Source organism: Schistocerca serialis, chromosome 7 (assembly GCF_023864345.2).
Source record: "Schistocerca serialis cubense isolate TAMUIC-IGC-003099 chromosome 7, iqSchSeri2.2, whole genome shotgun sequence".
NCBI classification, from domain to species: Eukaryota; Metazoa; Arthropoda; class Insecta; order Orthoptera; family Acrididae; genus Schistocerca; species Schistocerca serialis.
The window spans coordinates 176927023-176941464 of record NC_064644.1 but is presented as its reverse complement, the minus strand read 5'-3'; the positions used below and the strand labels follow the sequence as shown (position 1 = coordinate 176941464).

The 14442-nt window shown below is 44.7% G+C and overlaps 1 protein-coding gene across 2 annotated transcripts in view; it reads right to left on the bottom strand.

The window, feature by feature from the left end:
- LOC126413340 (S-phase kinase-associated protein 2-like) overlaps positions 1-14442 on the bottom strand; it is a 191114-nt gene that overhangs the window by 158756 nt on the left and 17916 nt on the right. For both annotated transcript variants that reach the window (XM_050083251.1, XM_050083250.1), the window contains exon 2: positions 3001-3135. In XM_050083251.1, the coding sequence (XP_049939208.1) occupies positions 3001-3021 (21 nt within the window). In that variant the 5' untranslated portion in view covers positions 3022-3135. The remainder of the gene's footprint in view (positions 1-3000; positions 3136-14442) is intronic.

Genomic DNA, 14442 nt, shown 5'->3' with positions numbered 1-14442 from the left:
TTGGGTAAGGATTCCAAGCATTCGAGAAAGTGGTTGGTGTCTTTGATGAAGGATGGGAGACTGCATGTAATGGGTTGAAGGTGTTGATCTACGTAGGCAGAGATACATTCTGTGGGGGCTTGGTAACCAGCTACAATGGGGCGGCCGGGATGATTGGGTTTGTGAATTTTAGGAAGAAGGTAGAAGGTAGGGGTGCGGGGTGTCGGTGGGGTCAGGAGGTTGATGGAGTCAGGTGAAAGGTTTTGTAGGGGGCCTAAGGTTCTGAGGATTTCTTGAAGCTCCGCCTGGACATCAGGAATGGGATTACCTTGGCAAACTTTGTATGTGGTGTTGTCTGAAAGCTGACGCAGTCCCTCAGCCACATACTCCTGACGATCAAGTACCACGGTCGTGGAACCCTTGTCCGCCGGAAGAATGACGATGGATCGGTCCGCCTTCAGATCACGGATAGCTTGGGCTTCAGCAGTGGTGATGTTGGGAGTAGGATTAAGGTTTTTTAAGAAGGATTGAGAAGCAAGGCTGGAAGTCAGAAATTCGTGGAAGGTTTGGAGAGGGTGATTTTGAGGAAGAGGAGGCGGGTCCCGCTGTGACAGAGGACGGAACTGTTCCAGGCAGGGTTCAATTTGGATAGTGTCTTGGGGAGTTGGATCATTAGGAGTAGGATTAAGATCATTTTTCTTCATGGCAAAGTGATATTTCCAGCAGAGAGTAAGAGTGTAGGACAGTAAATCTTTGACGAGGGCTGTTTGGTTGAATCTGGGAGTGGGGCTGAAGGTGAGGCCTTTGGATAGGACAGAGGTTTCGGATTGGGAGAGAGGTTTGGAGGAAAGGTTAACTACTGAATTGGGGTGTTGTGGTTCCAGATTGCGTTGATTGGAATTTTGAGGTTTTGGAGGGAGTGGAGCTGGATGTGGGAGATTGAGTAGATGGGAGAGACTGGGTTTGTGTGCAATGAGATGAGGTTGAGGTTTGCTGGAAAGCTTGTGAAGGGTGAGTGAGTTGCCTTTCCAGAGGTGGGAAACCAGGAGATTGGATAATTTTTTGAGGTGGAGGGTGGCATGCTGTTCTAATTTGTGGTTGGCCTGTAGGAGGATGCTTTGAACAGCTGGCATGGATGCGGGAGAGGAAAGATTGAGGACTTTTATTAAGGATAGGAGTTGACGGGTGTGTTCATTGGCTGAGTTGATGTGTAGGTGAAGGATTAGGTGGGTGAGGGCAATGGATTGTTCAGTGTGGAACTGGTATAGGGACTGTGTGTAAGTGTGTGTGTGTGTGTGTGTGCGCGAGTGTATACCTGTCCTTTTTTCCCCCTAAGGTAAGTCTTTCCGCTCCCGGGATTGGAATGACTCCTTACCCTCTCCCTTAAAACCCACATCCTTTCATCTTTCCCTCTCCTTCCCTCTTTCCTGATGAGGCAACCGTTGGTTGCGAAAGCTAAAATTTTGTGTGTATGTTTGTGTTTGTTTTTGTGTCTATCGACCTGCCAGCACTTTCGTTCGGTAAGTCACAAGTCCTACAAATTTAACATATTCACAAGTACCTTTACCTTTAATCCATATAAAAACAGTTTCATTAACAGATAATTTACGTCTATTACGTGTATACAAGGAAAAGGGTGAGGATGACATATATGTTGATTTGCCAAAGTCTTTATTAGCATTTTCAGTAACATGATATGTTCGGTATGCTATGATGTCACGATCAACAAAGCTTTCCAGTCCGGATACATTGGGTACGCCTGTTCCACCACGTACAACAGCGACTGTTAGTGACTTACCGAATGAAAGTGCTGGCAGGTCGATAGACACAAAAACAAACACAAACATACACACAAAATTCAAGCTTTCGCAACAAACTGTTGCCTCATCAGGAAAGAGGGAAGGAGAGGGGAAGACGAAAGGAAGTGGGTTTTAAGGGAGAGGGTAAGGAGTCATTCCAATCCCGGGAGCGGAAAAACTTACCTTAGAGGGAAAAAAGGACAGGTATACACTCGCACACATGCACATATCCATCCACACATACAGACATCTTCACATGTCTAAATGTCTGGGTCACTCATCTGACAAACACATTTTCCTCTAAGTTCTGAAAATGAAAGCCTCAAATGTAAAATACTGTTTGCTAATTTAATGACTAGATACACAAACGGTGTAACTCTTTGTTAAGTTATCCAGTGTTCACAATGTCTCTCATCAGTTTTGGAAACAAGGGAATGTGCAAAATTTTATGATTACCATTTTACTAACAACTAACATGTTCCCTGTATTTTTGCATATTTCACTCTAAAATAACTTAAATACAGTCATTGGTATAATTATCAAATGAAAAAAATACTGGGTCCACATGAACAACAGCTTCAGTCATTGCGGTGTGAGTAATGTTTGAGAACAGTTCTTGTGAAGAAACAACAGTCTGGCTAAAAGTACTTTACAAATGGATTACAAACAGTCTTGATCACAAAAACATTTATTTCGATGGTAATCAGTTTTGGTCAGTATTTGACCATCCTCAGAACTTCATACCACCTTCATACCACCTACCATCAAGGTATGAGGGTCTCAGGTTGATAAAATACTGACAAACTGGTTACCATTGAAATAAATGTTTTTGCAATCAAGACTGAGGGTGATCCATTTTTAAAGTACATTGATACGGAGCAGTCAGGTTACATTTGTAATTTTTTTTTTCTTAAACTTATATAACTCATTACAGAAAAATAAATCATATTTTATATTCCAAAATGAGTCAATAAACAAATTACTTCCTGCAACTTATATGTGCAATGATCACAAGAAAAATTAGAGAATTCCTTGTACCCACAGAGGTTTACTTTCTTTCCGTGTGTCATTCACAAATGAAACATGGATGGGTAAATGATTTTGATACACCCTCTGTCACACACTGACTTGTGCAGTACAGAAATAGAAATAAACTACTCAAAAATCCTAAGTACAGATCTGTCACTTAAGTAGTCTCAGAAAAGCTAGTGAGCCTACTCACCATTCTTTTTGCAGTCTTCATTTTGTTGGAAGTGGTTTTCTCTCTTCATAAAATATTGAAATAGTATATGCATAGAAATATCAGCACAAGTTCGCTGATAAGCTGCACCCCTCACACACAAGTTTTCTGTAGATGCTGTAGAATGTAAACATAGAACATATTCTTAGTATATTTGTAATGAAAAATCTCTCTTCAAAATTAAACTTTGTCATTTCCAGTTTCTATATGATTCACTCACAATAGAACTGTAGGAATGTCTTCTTAAAATGCGAACAACGAAATAAATTATATTTTATAGAATATATAGGAGGTCTCTTTCTGTAACTCAGAGAGCATTATTTGAAATATTTCATCCAAATACGAACAAAACTCCATGACAGTATCCATCAAATGATTTTCTTACCACAAGTATGTCAATAAATAAGTATTCTAAATATAAATTTTCCAAGGATAAACACCACTTATTTTTATTTATGCATTTACTTCACCTTCAAACTCTCTCTTACATCTAAGCAGACATCCTTAGTGAGTCAATATTACAACATGCATAAAACAAAAAATATAATAATAATATAGTACTGACTATATAGAATTTAAGAAATGTCAGACTTACAACACTGTGCTAACCAATTTCCTCATTACAGTTCTGTCGAATGTGAGTAATGAGATCGAACATTTGTCATGCCCATATTTCTATTTATTTAATAGAAATATATGGCAGCAGTATAGAATAAATAAACCAGGTGACAGAAGACATAGTGAATTTGTGCAAATATTTTGGTTGGTTGGTTGTGTTCTGCTTTAGGGCGAAAAAAAAAAACTCACCCAAGTCAAAACTATAGAACATGAAGACAGAGAGGAGTTAAAAAATGACTCCACGTCAGTCCCAAATGACATAAGAGAAAACAGCTAAAAATAGGGACATGGAGAGAAAGCTAAAAAAGACACCATTCAGAAACTAAAAATTAAATGGCCTTCACCATATTTCTTTGGTGGATAAAAAGTAAAACACAGTCGACAGCCCATGTGTCATTTGCTAAAATGGCTGATAACTCAGATGGCAAACCCAAGTGGGAATGTTAACAGTTAAAAAATGGGCATTCCGTCAGGGAGTGGCACAGATAAAACTTGTGCACAATGTTTCCGAAGTGGTTGGGTAGTGCCACTTATCAAATGATGATGTCTAAAGAGGCAGTGCCCAATATGCAGCCTAATTAAAATGACCTCCTCCCAGTGGGAGTGCCGAGAGGAGGTTGTCCAAGTCACTAGGATAGGCTTAATAAGGCAGAGCTTATTCCATAAAGGGAAGACCATTGGCGATGCCAAAGGGACGCCATCTCCTGACAGATGGCAACACAGAGAGCATCAGAGGGAATGTAGGAACTAGCAGAATGAGGTACGAGGACTGCAGCCTTGGCAGCTGTGTCAGCAGCCTCATTTCCTGGCAGATCGACATGACCAGGAACCCACATAAACATCACAGTGGCTCCACGAAGAGTGAGCAAGTAGCAGTTTTCCTGGACCCGTTGCACTAAGGGATGGGTGGTGTACAGCGCACATAAACTTTGAAGGGCACTGAGTGAGTCTGAGCAGAGGACACAATTGAAAAGTCTGTGTTGCCGGATGTACTCCGTGGCCAGATCCAGGGCGAAGAGTTCAGCTGTAAATACTGAGAAGTGTGCTAGAAGCCGAAATCGAAAGACATGGGTGCCAATGATGAAGGCACACCTGACCCCACGGTTATTCCGAGAGACATCAGAGTATATGAAGGTACTATTGCGAAGTTCCATGCAAAGGTCATAAAACAGAAGGCGATAGAGCGAGGCAGAAGTAGTGTTCTTACGAAGGGAATGAAGGCCGAGGTTAACATGGGCCACTTCACGAAGCCAAGGTTTGGAAGGGTTCACACCCACTGGGAAAGTTGCAGGTAGTGGGAAGTTAAGCCACCGCAGCAAGTGCCGAAAGAGGACTCCAGGGGTAACAAAGAAGAGGGATGTGCCCCATACTGATGATCAAAGGTATCATCAAAGAAGGAGGCATAGGAAGGGTGGCCACAGACAGCAGACAAATGGCATGCATAGCTGCTGAGGAGAAAGTCACGGAGGTAAGAAAGTGGTCATTCAGCAGCATCAGCATACAGACTCTCAACCGGGCTAGTACAAAAAGTGCCAGTTTCCAAACGGATGCCACAATGGTGGATAGTGTTGAGACGATGTATGAGCAGTGGATGTGCAGACACATAAGCATCGCACCTATAGTCGAGTTTCAAATGGGAAAGGGACCTATACAAATGGAGGAGGGTGGTTTGATCGGCACCCCAGGAAGTACGATTGAGGACATGTAGGATATTGAGGAACCGTGTGCAGCAGGCTGCCAGGTAAGACACATGGGAGGACCAAGAGCCCCAGGAATTTCATAGTTTCAATGAACGGAAGGGCAACAGGACCAAGATGTAAAGATGGTGGGAGAAACCATTTGCGCCGCCAGAAATTCATAGAGACAGTTTTGTCAGTGGAAAAATGAAAGCCATTGTCAATTCCCCAGGAGTAAAGATGATCAAGACATCGCTGAAGATGCCGCTCAGTGAGACAGGTCCATGGAGAACTGCAATAGACGGCAAAATAGTCAACAAAAAGGCAGCCGGAGATGCCCGGTGGGAGACAGGCCATTATAGGGTTAATGGTGATAGCAAAGAGGACAACACTCAGGACGGAACCGTGAGGCACACCATTTTCCTGGATAAAGTTGTCTGACAAGGCAGAACCCACACACGCCTTGAAAACTCGGTCTTTTAAAATTCCTGAAGGAAACAGGGCAGACAGCCACAGAAGCCCCATATGTAAAGAGTACAGAGGATACCAGTTCTCCAGCACGTGTCGTAGGCCTTCTCCAAATTGAAAAACACAGCCACAGTCTGGGATTTCCGCACAAAACCATTCATGACATGGGTGGACAAAGAAATGAGATGGTCAACTGCAGAACGCCACGCTCGAAATCCACACTGTGCATTTGACGAGACTCAAGCCACAATACCAGCTTGGCATGAATCATACATTCCATCACCTTGAAAACGCAGCTGGTGAGAGAGAAGGGGCGGTAGCTAGAAGGAAGGTTTTTTTTGCTTACTGGGCTTGGGTATGGGTATGATGGTGGCTTCACACCAAAGTCTGGGAAATGTGCTCTCTGCGCAGATGTGGTTGTACGTGTTAAGCAGAAAGTGCTTGCCTGCAAGAGAAACGTGTTGAAACATCTGAATGTGGACAGCGTCTGGCTGTGGGGCAGGGGCTGGGATGAACTGAGAGAATGATCTAGCACTCTCATAGTAAAGGCGGCATTGTGACACTCCCAATTCTGAGAAGAGAAGAGTATTGCCCAAGAACTCCCATGCTCATTTCCAAAGGAGGGAGGCAGGGTGATAGTGGGAAGAGCTCGAAACTTCCGCAAAATGGCAGCCCAAGGTGTTGGAGATAATAATAGGGTCCACAATAACATCGTCTGCCATTGTAAGGCCAGAAATTAGCGAATGGATCTTGGGCCCCAAGAGCCATCGGAGGTTGGCCCACATGACAGAGGAAAGGTTGGAACTGTTAAAAGAACTAGTGAATAAAATCCAGCTAGCTTCTTTGCTCTCCCAAAGCATGCGATGACACTTTTTACGTATCTGTTTACAATGAATGCAGTTTGCCATTGTAGGATGATGGTTAAAATCACAGAGAGCACATCTCTGTGCGCGAATTGTTTCACGGCATGCCTCAGTCCACCAAGGGACTGGCACAAGGTGTGGTAAAGAAGAAGTGCAAGGAATGGAGCATTCTGCACCATTAAGGATAACGTTTGTGAGGTATTCCACCTGGTCATCACAAATGGAGAAATCTTGTTCTTCGAAGGTCGCCAGGGAGGAGTAAAGCCACCAGTCAGCCTTAGTAAGCTGCCATATGGTTGTGCACGCAGGTGGGGTAGGAGTCAGCAAACGGAGAGTACATGGGAAACGGTTGCTCGAGTAGGTGTAAGAAAGAACGGACCACTCAAGATGACGGGCAAGCTGGGCAGTGCAGAAGGATAGGTCCAAATGGGAAAAGGTGTGTAAGGAGTCAGAAAGGAAAGTGGGTGCTCCAGTGTTAAGGTAGAAGAGATAGAGTTGATTAAGAAGATCAGCCAAGAGGGCAGCTCTCTGACAGGTTCTGGGAAAACCCCAAAGGGGATGATATGCATTAAAGTGACTGAGTAGCGGAAAAGGGGGAGGTAGCTGCCCAATAAGCTGAAGGAAGTCTGCCCTGGTGACAATGAAAGAGGGATATAAATGGTACAGAGGGAAAAAGCCAGGTGGGGAATAAAAAAGGGAACAGCAACACCTTGAAGATGGGTAGCCAGGGAGATGGATTGACTATGAATGTCATCCCATATGAGCAGCATGATATCCCCATGAGATGGATAGCCGACCTCAGGGGGAAGGTCAAAACGAACCGGAAGAAATGTGAAAGCTCAAAGCGGTCGTGAGGGCGCAATTTCATTTCCTGAAGGCAGAGTACAAGGGGATGCTGTGATGCTAAAAGCAGCCGCAAATCCTCTTTGTGGGACCAAAGGCCGACAACGTTCTGTTGGAGGAGAGTCACGATGAGGAAGAGATGTAGGGATGTCACATCGGTAGCTGCCGAGTGACAGCCTGTAGAGAGTCGCTGCTACAGGGCACAGAAGCAGGATGATCCTGCTCCATGGTGTCAACCGAAGCATCAGCTTGCTTGTGCTGTCAGTCTGTGGAGTCCAATGCTAAAAAACACTTGGTGGTGCACACTGGCGACACAGAGACCGGCCGGGCTAAGGTATCATATGGCAATATCATCGAAGAAGATCTAAAGATGGTGAAGGAAAAGACCGTTTGCCTTTGGTGGACTTCTTCGAGCCTTTCCGGTTAGAGGAAGACTCGGGTGTTGTTTGGCTGGAGGGACATATGAAGTCTTCATAGGCGTACTCCTTCTGTCCTTTCCGGCTTACCAGTTGTGTAGCTGGTGGCTTCACCCCTTGAAGCGAGAGTCTGATGGCTTGTTGCACAGCTGGAAGGGGGGATGACAATGCTACCTTGACACTGGGCAATTCACAACATCAGAGCTGAATCTGAGGTCACATGTCTACGTGGCCATGTCCTTCATGGAGCGAGAGGTAGCAAGAACAGAACTGTAAGTTCCAAACAGGAGAACACAGGGTAAGTGACTAGCCAATTACTTGCATGTGACTGGGTAAGGCACCTTCTCCTTTACCCAGATCTCTTGGGAAGCCCGCTCATGAAGATACACAGTAGAATCCCGAGAGGACGTGGCATGGCTGCCATTGCAGTTGATACAGTGAGGAGGAGGAGGCAGACAATCGCCCTCATGCACATCCCTACCACAGGTTACACATTTGGCTGGGTGTCGACAAGACGTTCTAGTGTGGTTGAAATGATGACACTGGTGGCAGCGCATCAGGTTCGGAATGTACAGCCGGACTGTGATAATTTCATAGTCTGCTTTGATCTTGGATGGAAGCACCACTCTATCAAAATGAGAAAAAGGGTGCAGGGGTGCACAAGGAGGAATCTACCTTTTTCATCATCCGAAGAACAGCAATGACACCCTGATCAGAGTAGTAAGATTGGATTTCGGCGTCGGTTAGACTGTCAAGCAGCCTAGTGTAAATAACGACATGAGAAGAATTCAGAATTCTATGGGCCTTGACATGAACAGGGTAGCCATGGAGAAGAGAGACGGCAAGCAGTTGTTGTGCCTGAGAATCAGAAGTGGTCTCCAAAAGCAAACCGCCATTCCGCAAATGAGAGCAGGATTTCACAGAGCCGTCAATTGCATCAATACCTTTCTAAATAATAAACGGATTTACCACGGTGAAGGACTGCCTGTCTTCAGTACGTGAGACCATGAGGAACCATGGTGCAGTGGCAAGGGTCTTTGAATCGTTAGCCTCATTATGTTTACATTTCGTAGACACTGATTATGAAGATAAGTGGCTCCTTGGGAGAAAATACTCCAAATACTCCATGATTGCCAGCGGCTTTGATGGTGTGCTCCTTCTCACTGGGGACCCCCTTTACAAGGGGGCGCACTCGCCTTAGGTAATTGTTCACACCCTCACACCCCAGGTCACACCTCCCGAACACCTGACAAAGGGACCAATTGGCAATTTGGGAAGGTTGCAGCTCAGGCAATCAACCCTCCCTGGGCCTGGCCTGTGTACCAGGGGTACGTGCGAACTCTACCTGTCAATCCGGGGCTTGGAATCATGCATTACCCAGTCCCTTTCATGCGTCAGATACATGGGCTGGTCTTCAGGAGCGCACAGGGAGGAAGAAGAAAAAGAGGAATCTCAAATGCTGAAGCAGAGGAACCAGAAGAGAAGGGATTCAAAGATGGGAAAAGGGAGCAAAAAACAGTGGTGAGACTGTTCTTACATCAGCGACAGACAATGCAGAACATTCCCAATAACACCCCAGACATGCTCCCCAAGTGAGGGGAAAAAGAACAGCAAGAGGATAGACATGCAGCACAGAAGGGTAAAGATGCTGCAAAGACTGGGCCCCCATTGTAGCCAAGCATGAACCCGCCAAAGAGTGGTGAGGCCCCTGGAGGGACAAAGATTTCATCAGAGAGGATCAGGTTATTGTAGTAGAGCATTAGGGGGGACCTGGATGAAATAGGAGCAGCAGCTACAAACAAAAATGTGAGTTTTGTGGACATCCTGCAGTGCTATGCCCTGGGTTAATACTGTTGAGGGTCGTAGCAGGCTACTGCTAACAGAAATGAAATCTCATATGAGTGCAGTGCCTGTTGCTACAATTGGGATGTGGGGATATACAAGACATAGCCTACAACTAAATAGGAGATTGAAGAATAGGTTCACTGAGTTTCTTGGAGAAAATATATGGAGGGTGTCACCATACAAAGCAAGATCACTATGGTTACTGGTGTCAGAGAGGTGCCTTTATTCAGTTAGAATCACAATTCAGGCACCCTGCTTTGAAAAAAGTCAAAATAACAGAAGAGCCCCACAAAATACTTTAGAATGTACAGAAAAGTAAGGTTAGCTTATCCCATCAAAATATTAGAGGATTGAGTAATAAGGGAGAAGAACGTCTTCCCTGTACAGCAAATTTAAAGAGCTCTGAAAAGATAAACATCCTGCGACGATTTGAGCACCACATAACCACAGGATTAAATAAGTTACTTATGAAAAAATACACTTTAGCAACTTACTAACACAAAATTAATATGGGAAAAGGAGGAGTTGTTACATATACAGTGTGTTCAGAATTCCCATAACAAACTTCTAGAACTTGCTGATGGGAGTGAGTACATAATATTTTTAACAGGAACCCATGTCTGGTAGCATAAGGTTTCCATTCTACGATGGTTTCAACACGTATGCGTAATGCATCCATTTCTGCTGAGGGAAAGAGAAAAGTCTCAGAGTTACTTCTCATGCTATACAATAGTGTAGACAGGATGACGTATATCATGTCAGACAATCACCTGATGTCATGTGCAAAGGTAATTTATGAGACTGCTGTACAGATAGAGGAAGACCTGCTGGCACAAGTCCTGGTCGCTGCACTAAAAATTGAAGAGACACGAGATGGGACAGAGAGTGCATAGCACAACATGCTTCGTAAGTACAATGTGTGCAACAACTTTCTTAGTTGCCATACCGAGCCACTGTTTTAATGCATCAGTACTGTCTTGTACGTACAGTATGCTAGGTTCTTTTTTGTAAACTCATAATGTTTAAGCTTTAACACAAACAAATGTACTTTAGTGATACATGCGATATTTCATTGTGTTTTCTTTCATATTTTTTTTCCAATAATTGAACTGTGTCATGTTTAATTCAATTCCTCAAACATAAATGGATGAGTTAAACATCTGAATTGAAACCATCACAGAATGGAAATGGTATGTTTCCAGATGTGGATTCCTATTCAAAATATTGTGTACTCACTCCCCTCTACAAGTTCTCGAAGTTTGTAATTCGAATTTGCGAACACCCTATATTACAACAAAACAAAGGTTCAAAAATGTTGAGACAAGTAGATTTTGTAGTGATCAGCACATAGAAGTGTGTGCTTGTGATTTAATAGTTAAAAATAGTTCACTTTCAATTTTAGCTGTACACAGAGCTCCACTGGGAAAATTGTGAAGTGTTTATGAGAAATCTGGATTCCTTACTATGCTATCTGTCAACAGCGGCAAGCAGTTAATAGTCTGTGGTGACTTCAATGTAGATTTTCTAACGGATACTACTACAAAAAATGATCTAGAAATTTTATTTGGATCCTGCAATTTGATTTCAGTAATTTACTTTCCAACACAGGTGGATAAGGACAGTACGACCCTAACTGATAGTTTTTTCTTTGCTGAAGCTCAAAGCAAGAAAATAGCTGTTTACCCAGTAGCAAACACTCTATCTGATCACGCTGCACAGTTAGTTAGGATAAATAAGATAGCATCTTACAGTACTGACACTCCTCAGTGGAAATCGGTTAGAACAACTTCAACTTCAGGAGAAACATTTTCATGAATAGTTTGCAAGAAATGAACTGGGAAGAAATTTATAATGAACAAAATACTAACAAGCAATTTTATCTGCTCCATGATAACTTCGTATCATTATTTAAAAATAGCTTCCTGCAAAAACTAATCAGAAAAGACATTACTAAGAAAAGTTATTTAAAAAAATCAAAGAACATGAACACAACATCAGACATTAGTAATTCAGACAACAGACTTAAGGTTGTAAGGAATTTAGTGCAACGAGAGACAGGAAAAGCCACCAAAGATTTAACATCATTACTAACTCAGTGAAAGGGCTATCAACAATGAGCCACAGGTAGAAAATATATTTAATAATCATTTCTTATGCATAATAGAAAGTACAGGAAAAAACAGTTCAAGAGAAGAATCACAGTAGTATGTTGAAAGAGCAACTCTTATAAAATTCAGTCACATGAATGTGTCTTCAACTTCTCCTACTGAAATTAAGAAAATTATACATTGTAACTATTCACGCTTTCCCGGCGAGATCTTGACATGTGGAATAATCGGGTCTACTGCCAGATGTTTGTGTCACTCCGGCACAATATTTCAGCCACGTAACTCGTTGCCTTCTTCAGGTGCTACCTGAGACTGCCGTATTGGAGGATCTTGTCCAGTATTTGTGCCCAGAGTGCGCTGGGTGCTCTCTTTGCCATCCGCACCAGCCTGGTGCTGCTTGTAAGGTGTTGTCTCTTCCCCGGTGCTCCCTCGGACTTCCGTGCCCGACTTGGTCTCCATCTGTGGCAGTTCTCTGAGGCCTGTCCTTTGTCGGGTGCTCCGTTCGCAGCCCACACCCACCTGGCGCTGCTCCTGAGGTGTTGACACTTCCCAGGTGCTCTGACAGTCGTCCACACCCGGCTGGTCCATCATCTGCGGTCATAGCGGCTGCCAGAGGCCCGTCCCTCGTCGGGAGTTCGGGAGTTGCGTTCGCAGTCCGCACCCGCCTGGCACTGCTCCTGCAGTGTTACTACTTCTTGAGGAGTTTCTTGGTTCCTTTCGTTGGGCCCTGATAAGCTCCAGAGCTGGACCCCATGCCTAGCTGAGCTGGTAACCACTGTCTCGGTTTATTAGGTTGTCTGTGACGTTCTCGATGGCCTACTTTATGACACTGTCCCAAAATCTTCGCGTGTGTGTCACAATTTTGGTGTAGTTGTAGTCCATTGAGTGACCGAGCTCCAGACAGTGCTCTGCTATGGCAGATTTGGTTGCCTGTCCGAGTCTGGTGTGCCTCTGGTGTTCTTTGCACCTGACGTCCACCGGCCTGGTCAATGTATGACTTTCCACACTGGCACGGAATCTTGTAAATGCCCGACAAAGGACAGGCCTCAGAGACCTGCCACAGATGGAGACCAAGTCGGGTGCGGACGTCTGAGGGAGCACCGGGGAAGAGACAACACCTTACAAGCACCGCCAGGTGGCTGCAGAAGGCAAAGAGAGCACCCAGCACTCTCTGGGCATAAATACTGGACAAGATCCTCCAATACGGCAGTCTCAGGTAGCACCTGAAGAAGGCAACGAGTTACGTTGCCGAAATATTGTGCCAGAGCGACACAAACATCCAGCAGTAGACCCGATTATTCCACATGTCAAGATCTTGCCAGGAAAGCCTGAAGAGTTACATCAGAAGACTCTACGGGAAAGAGATGTACCTTAATATCAAAAAGCCGGATAAGCTTCGACAGAGGAAGGGGAGGATGCTGAGTTCTCTCAGTTTCCTTCTGAGATGCCGAGAGGGGATGTAGTTCCTGTCTTTGCCAGGTTCAAGCATCATGTTAACACCAGAACAGCAAACAGAATTAAACACCGAGCCAGCCTCACGCTGGTAAGAGAAAGAGTGCGTGACATGCGCCACCGCCTAGATGTCACATCTAGGGATTTGCTGTATCTCCACCTTTCGATAGCAGCTACCCTGACCCAAGAAGACTGGGACCAGGTTGATGGTGCCTCTTGGTCCTTGGCATGAGTAAATCAACAGCATGTCAACAGGCCAAATTTCAGCGCCTTAACAAGAAAGTACAACAGGATGGGGACACATGGACAGTGGTCAACCTGAGCGACATGCAGCTCGATGAGGCCACCTCAAAAGCACTCAGCAAGGGCCTCAATTTTGCAGTGACTCCCAGAAGTGTACCTGTTGCAGCCTTCATCAGTTTGGTTGAGCAAGTCATCAACAAGCTACCTTCCAACGTGTCTGAAGAGATCCGCAGGGAGACCTGCAGGGCACTCACCAGGACGAAGCCCCCCAAATCCAACATCTCGAGCGAGGAGAGGGAGGCACTCAGGCAGCTACAGGAGGATGATAGCATTGTAGTTCTGCCAGCTGATAAGGGTAACTCCATGGCCATCTTAAACAAGTTGGAGTATGACAGGAAGGTGCAACAACTTCTGGAAGACACTGCTTACAAAAGACTAGATGGCGACCCCACTGACAAGGTGGACAAGAAGACCCGAAAGTTGCTGAAGGAGACAGGTCTACCTGAACAGGTCACCAAGAAGCTTCATCCCAAAGCACCTGTACCACCCAGACTCTATGGACTCCCCAAGGTCCACAAGGAGGGGGACCCTCTTCGACCTATTGTCAGTAACATCGGTGCAGCGGCATACCTCACTGCACAATACCTGAAAAAGATATTGGCACCATATTTGGGCAAATGTGCACACCACATTCGCAACTCGGAGGACTTCCTACAATGGCTTAGGCAGCTACACACTGTGGACTCTGACTTCATGGTCAGTTTCAATGTGGTGTCGCTCTTCACACGAGTGCCACTCACCGATTCACTCAATATCATTGGTGAGAAGTTCGATGGTGCCCTGCTCGACCTCTTCGAGCATGTACTGACCTCAACATATTTTCTTTATGGGG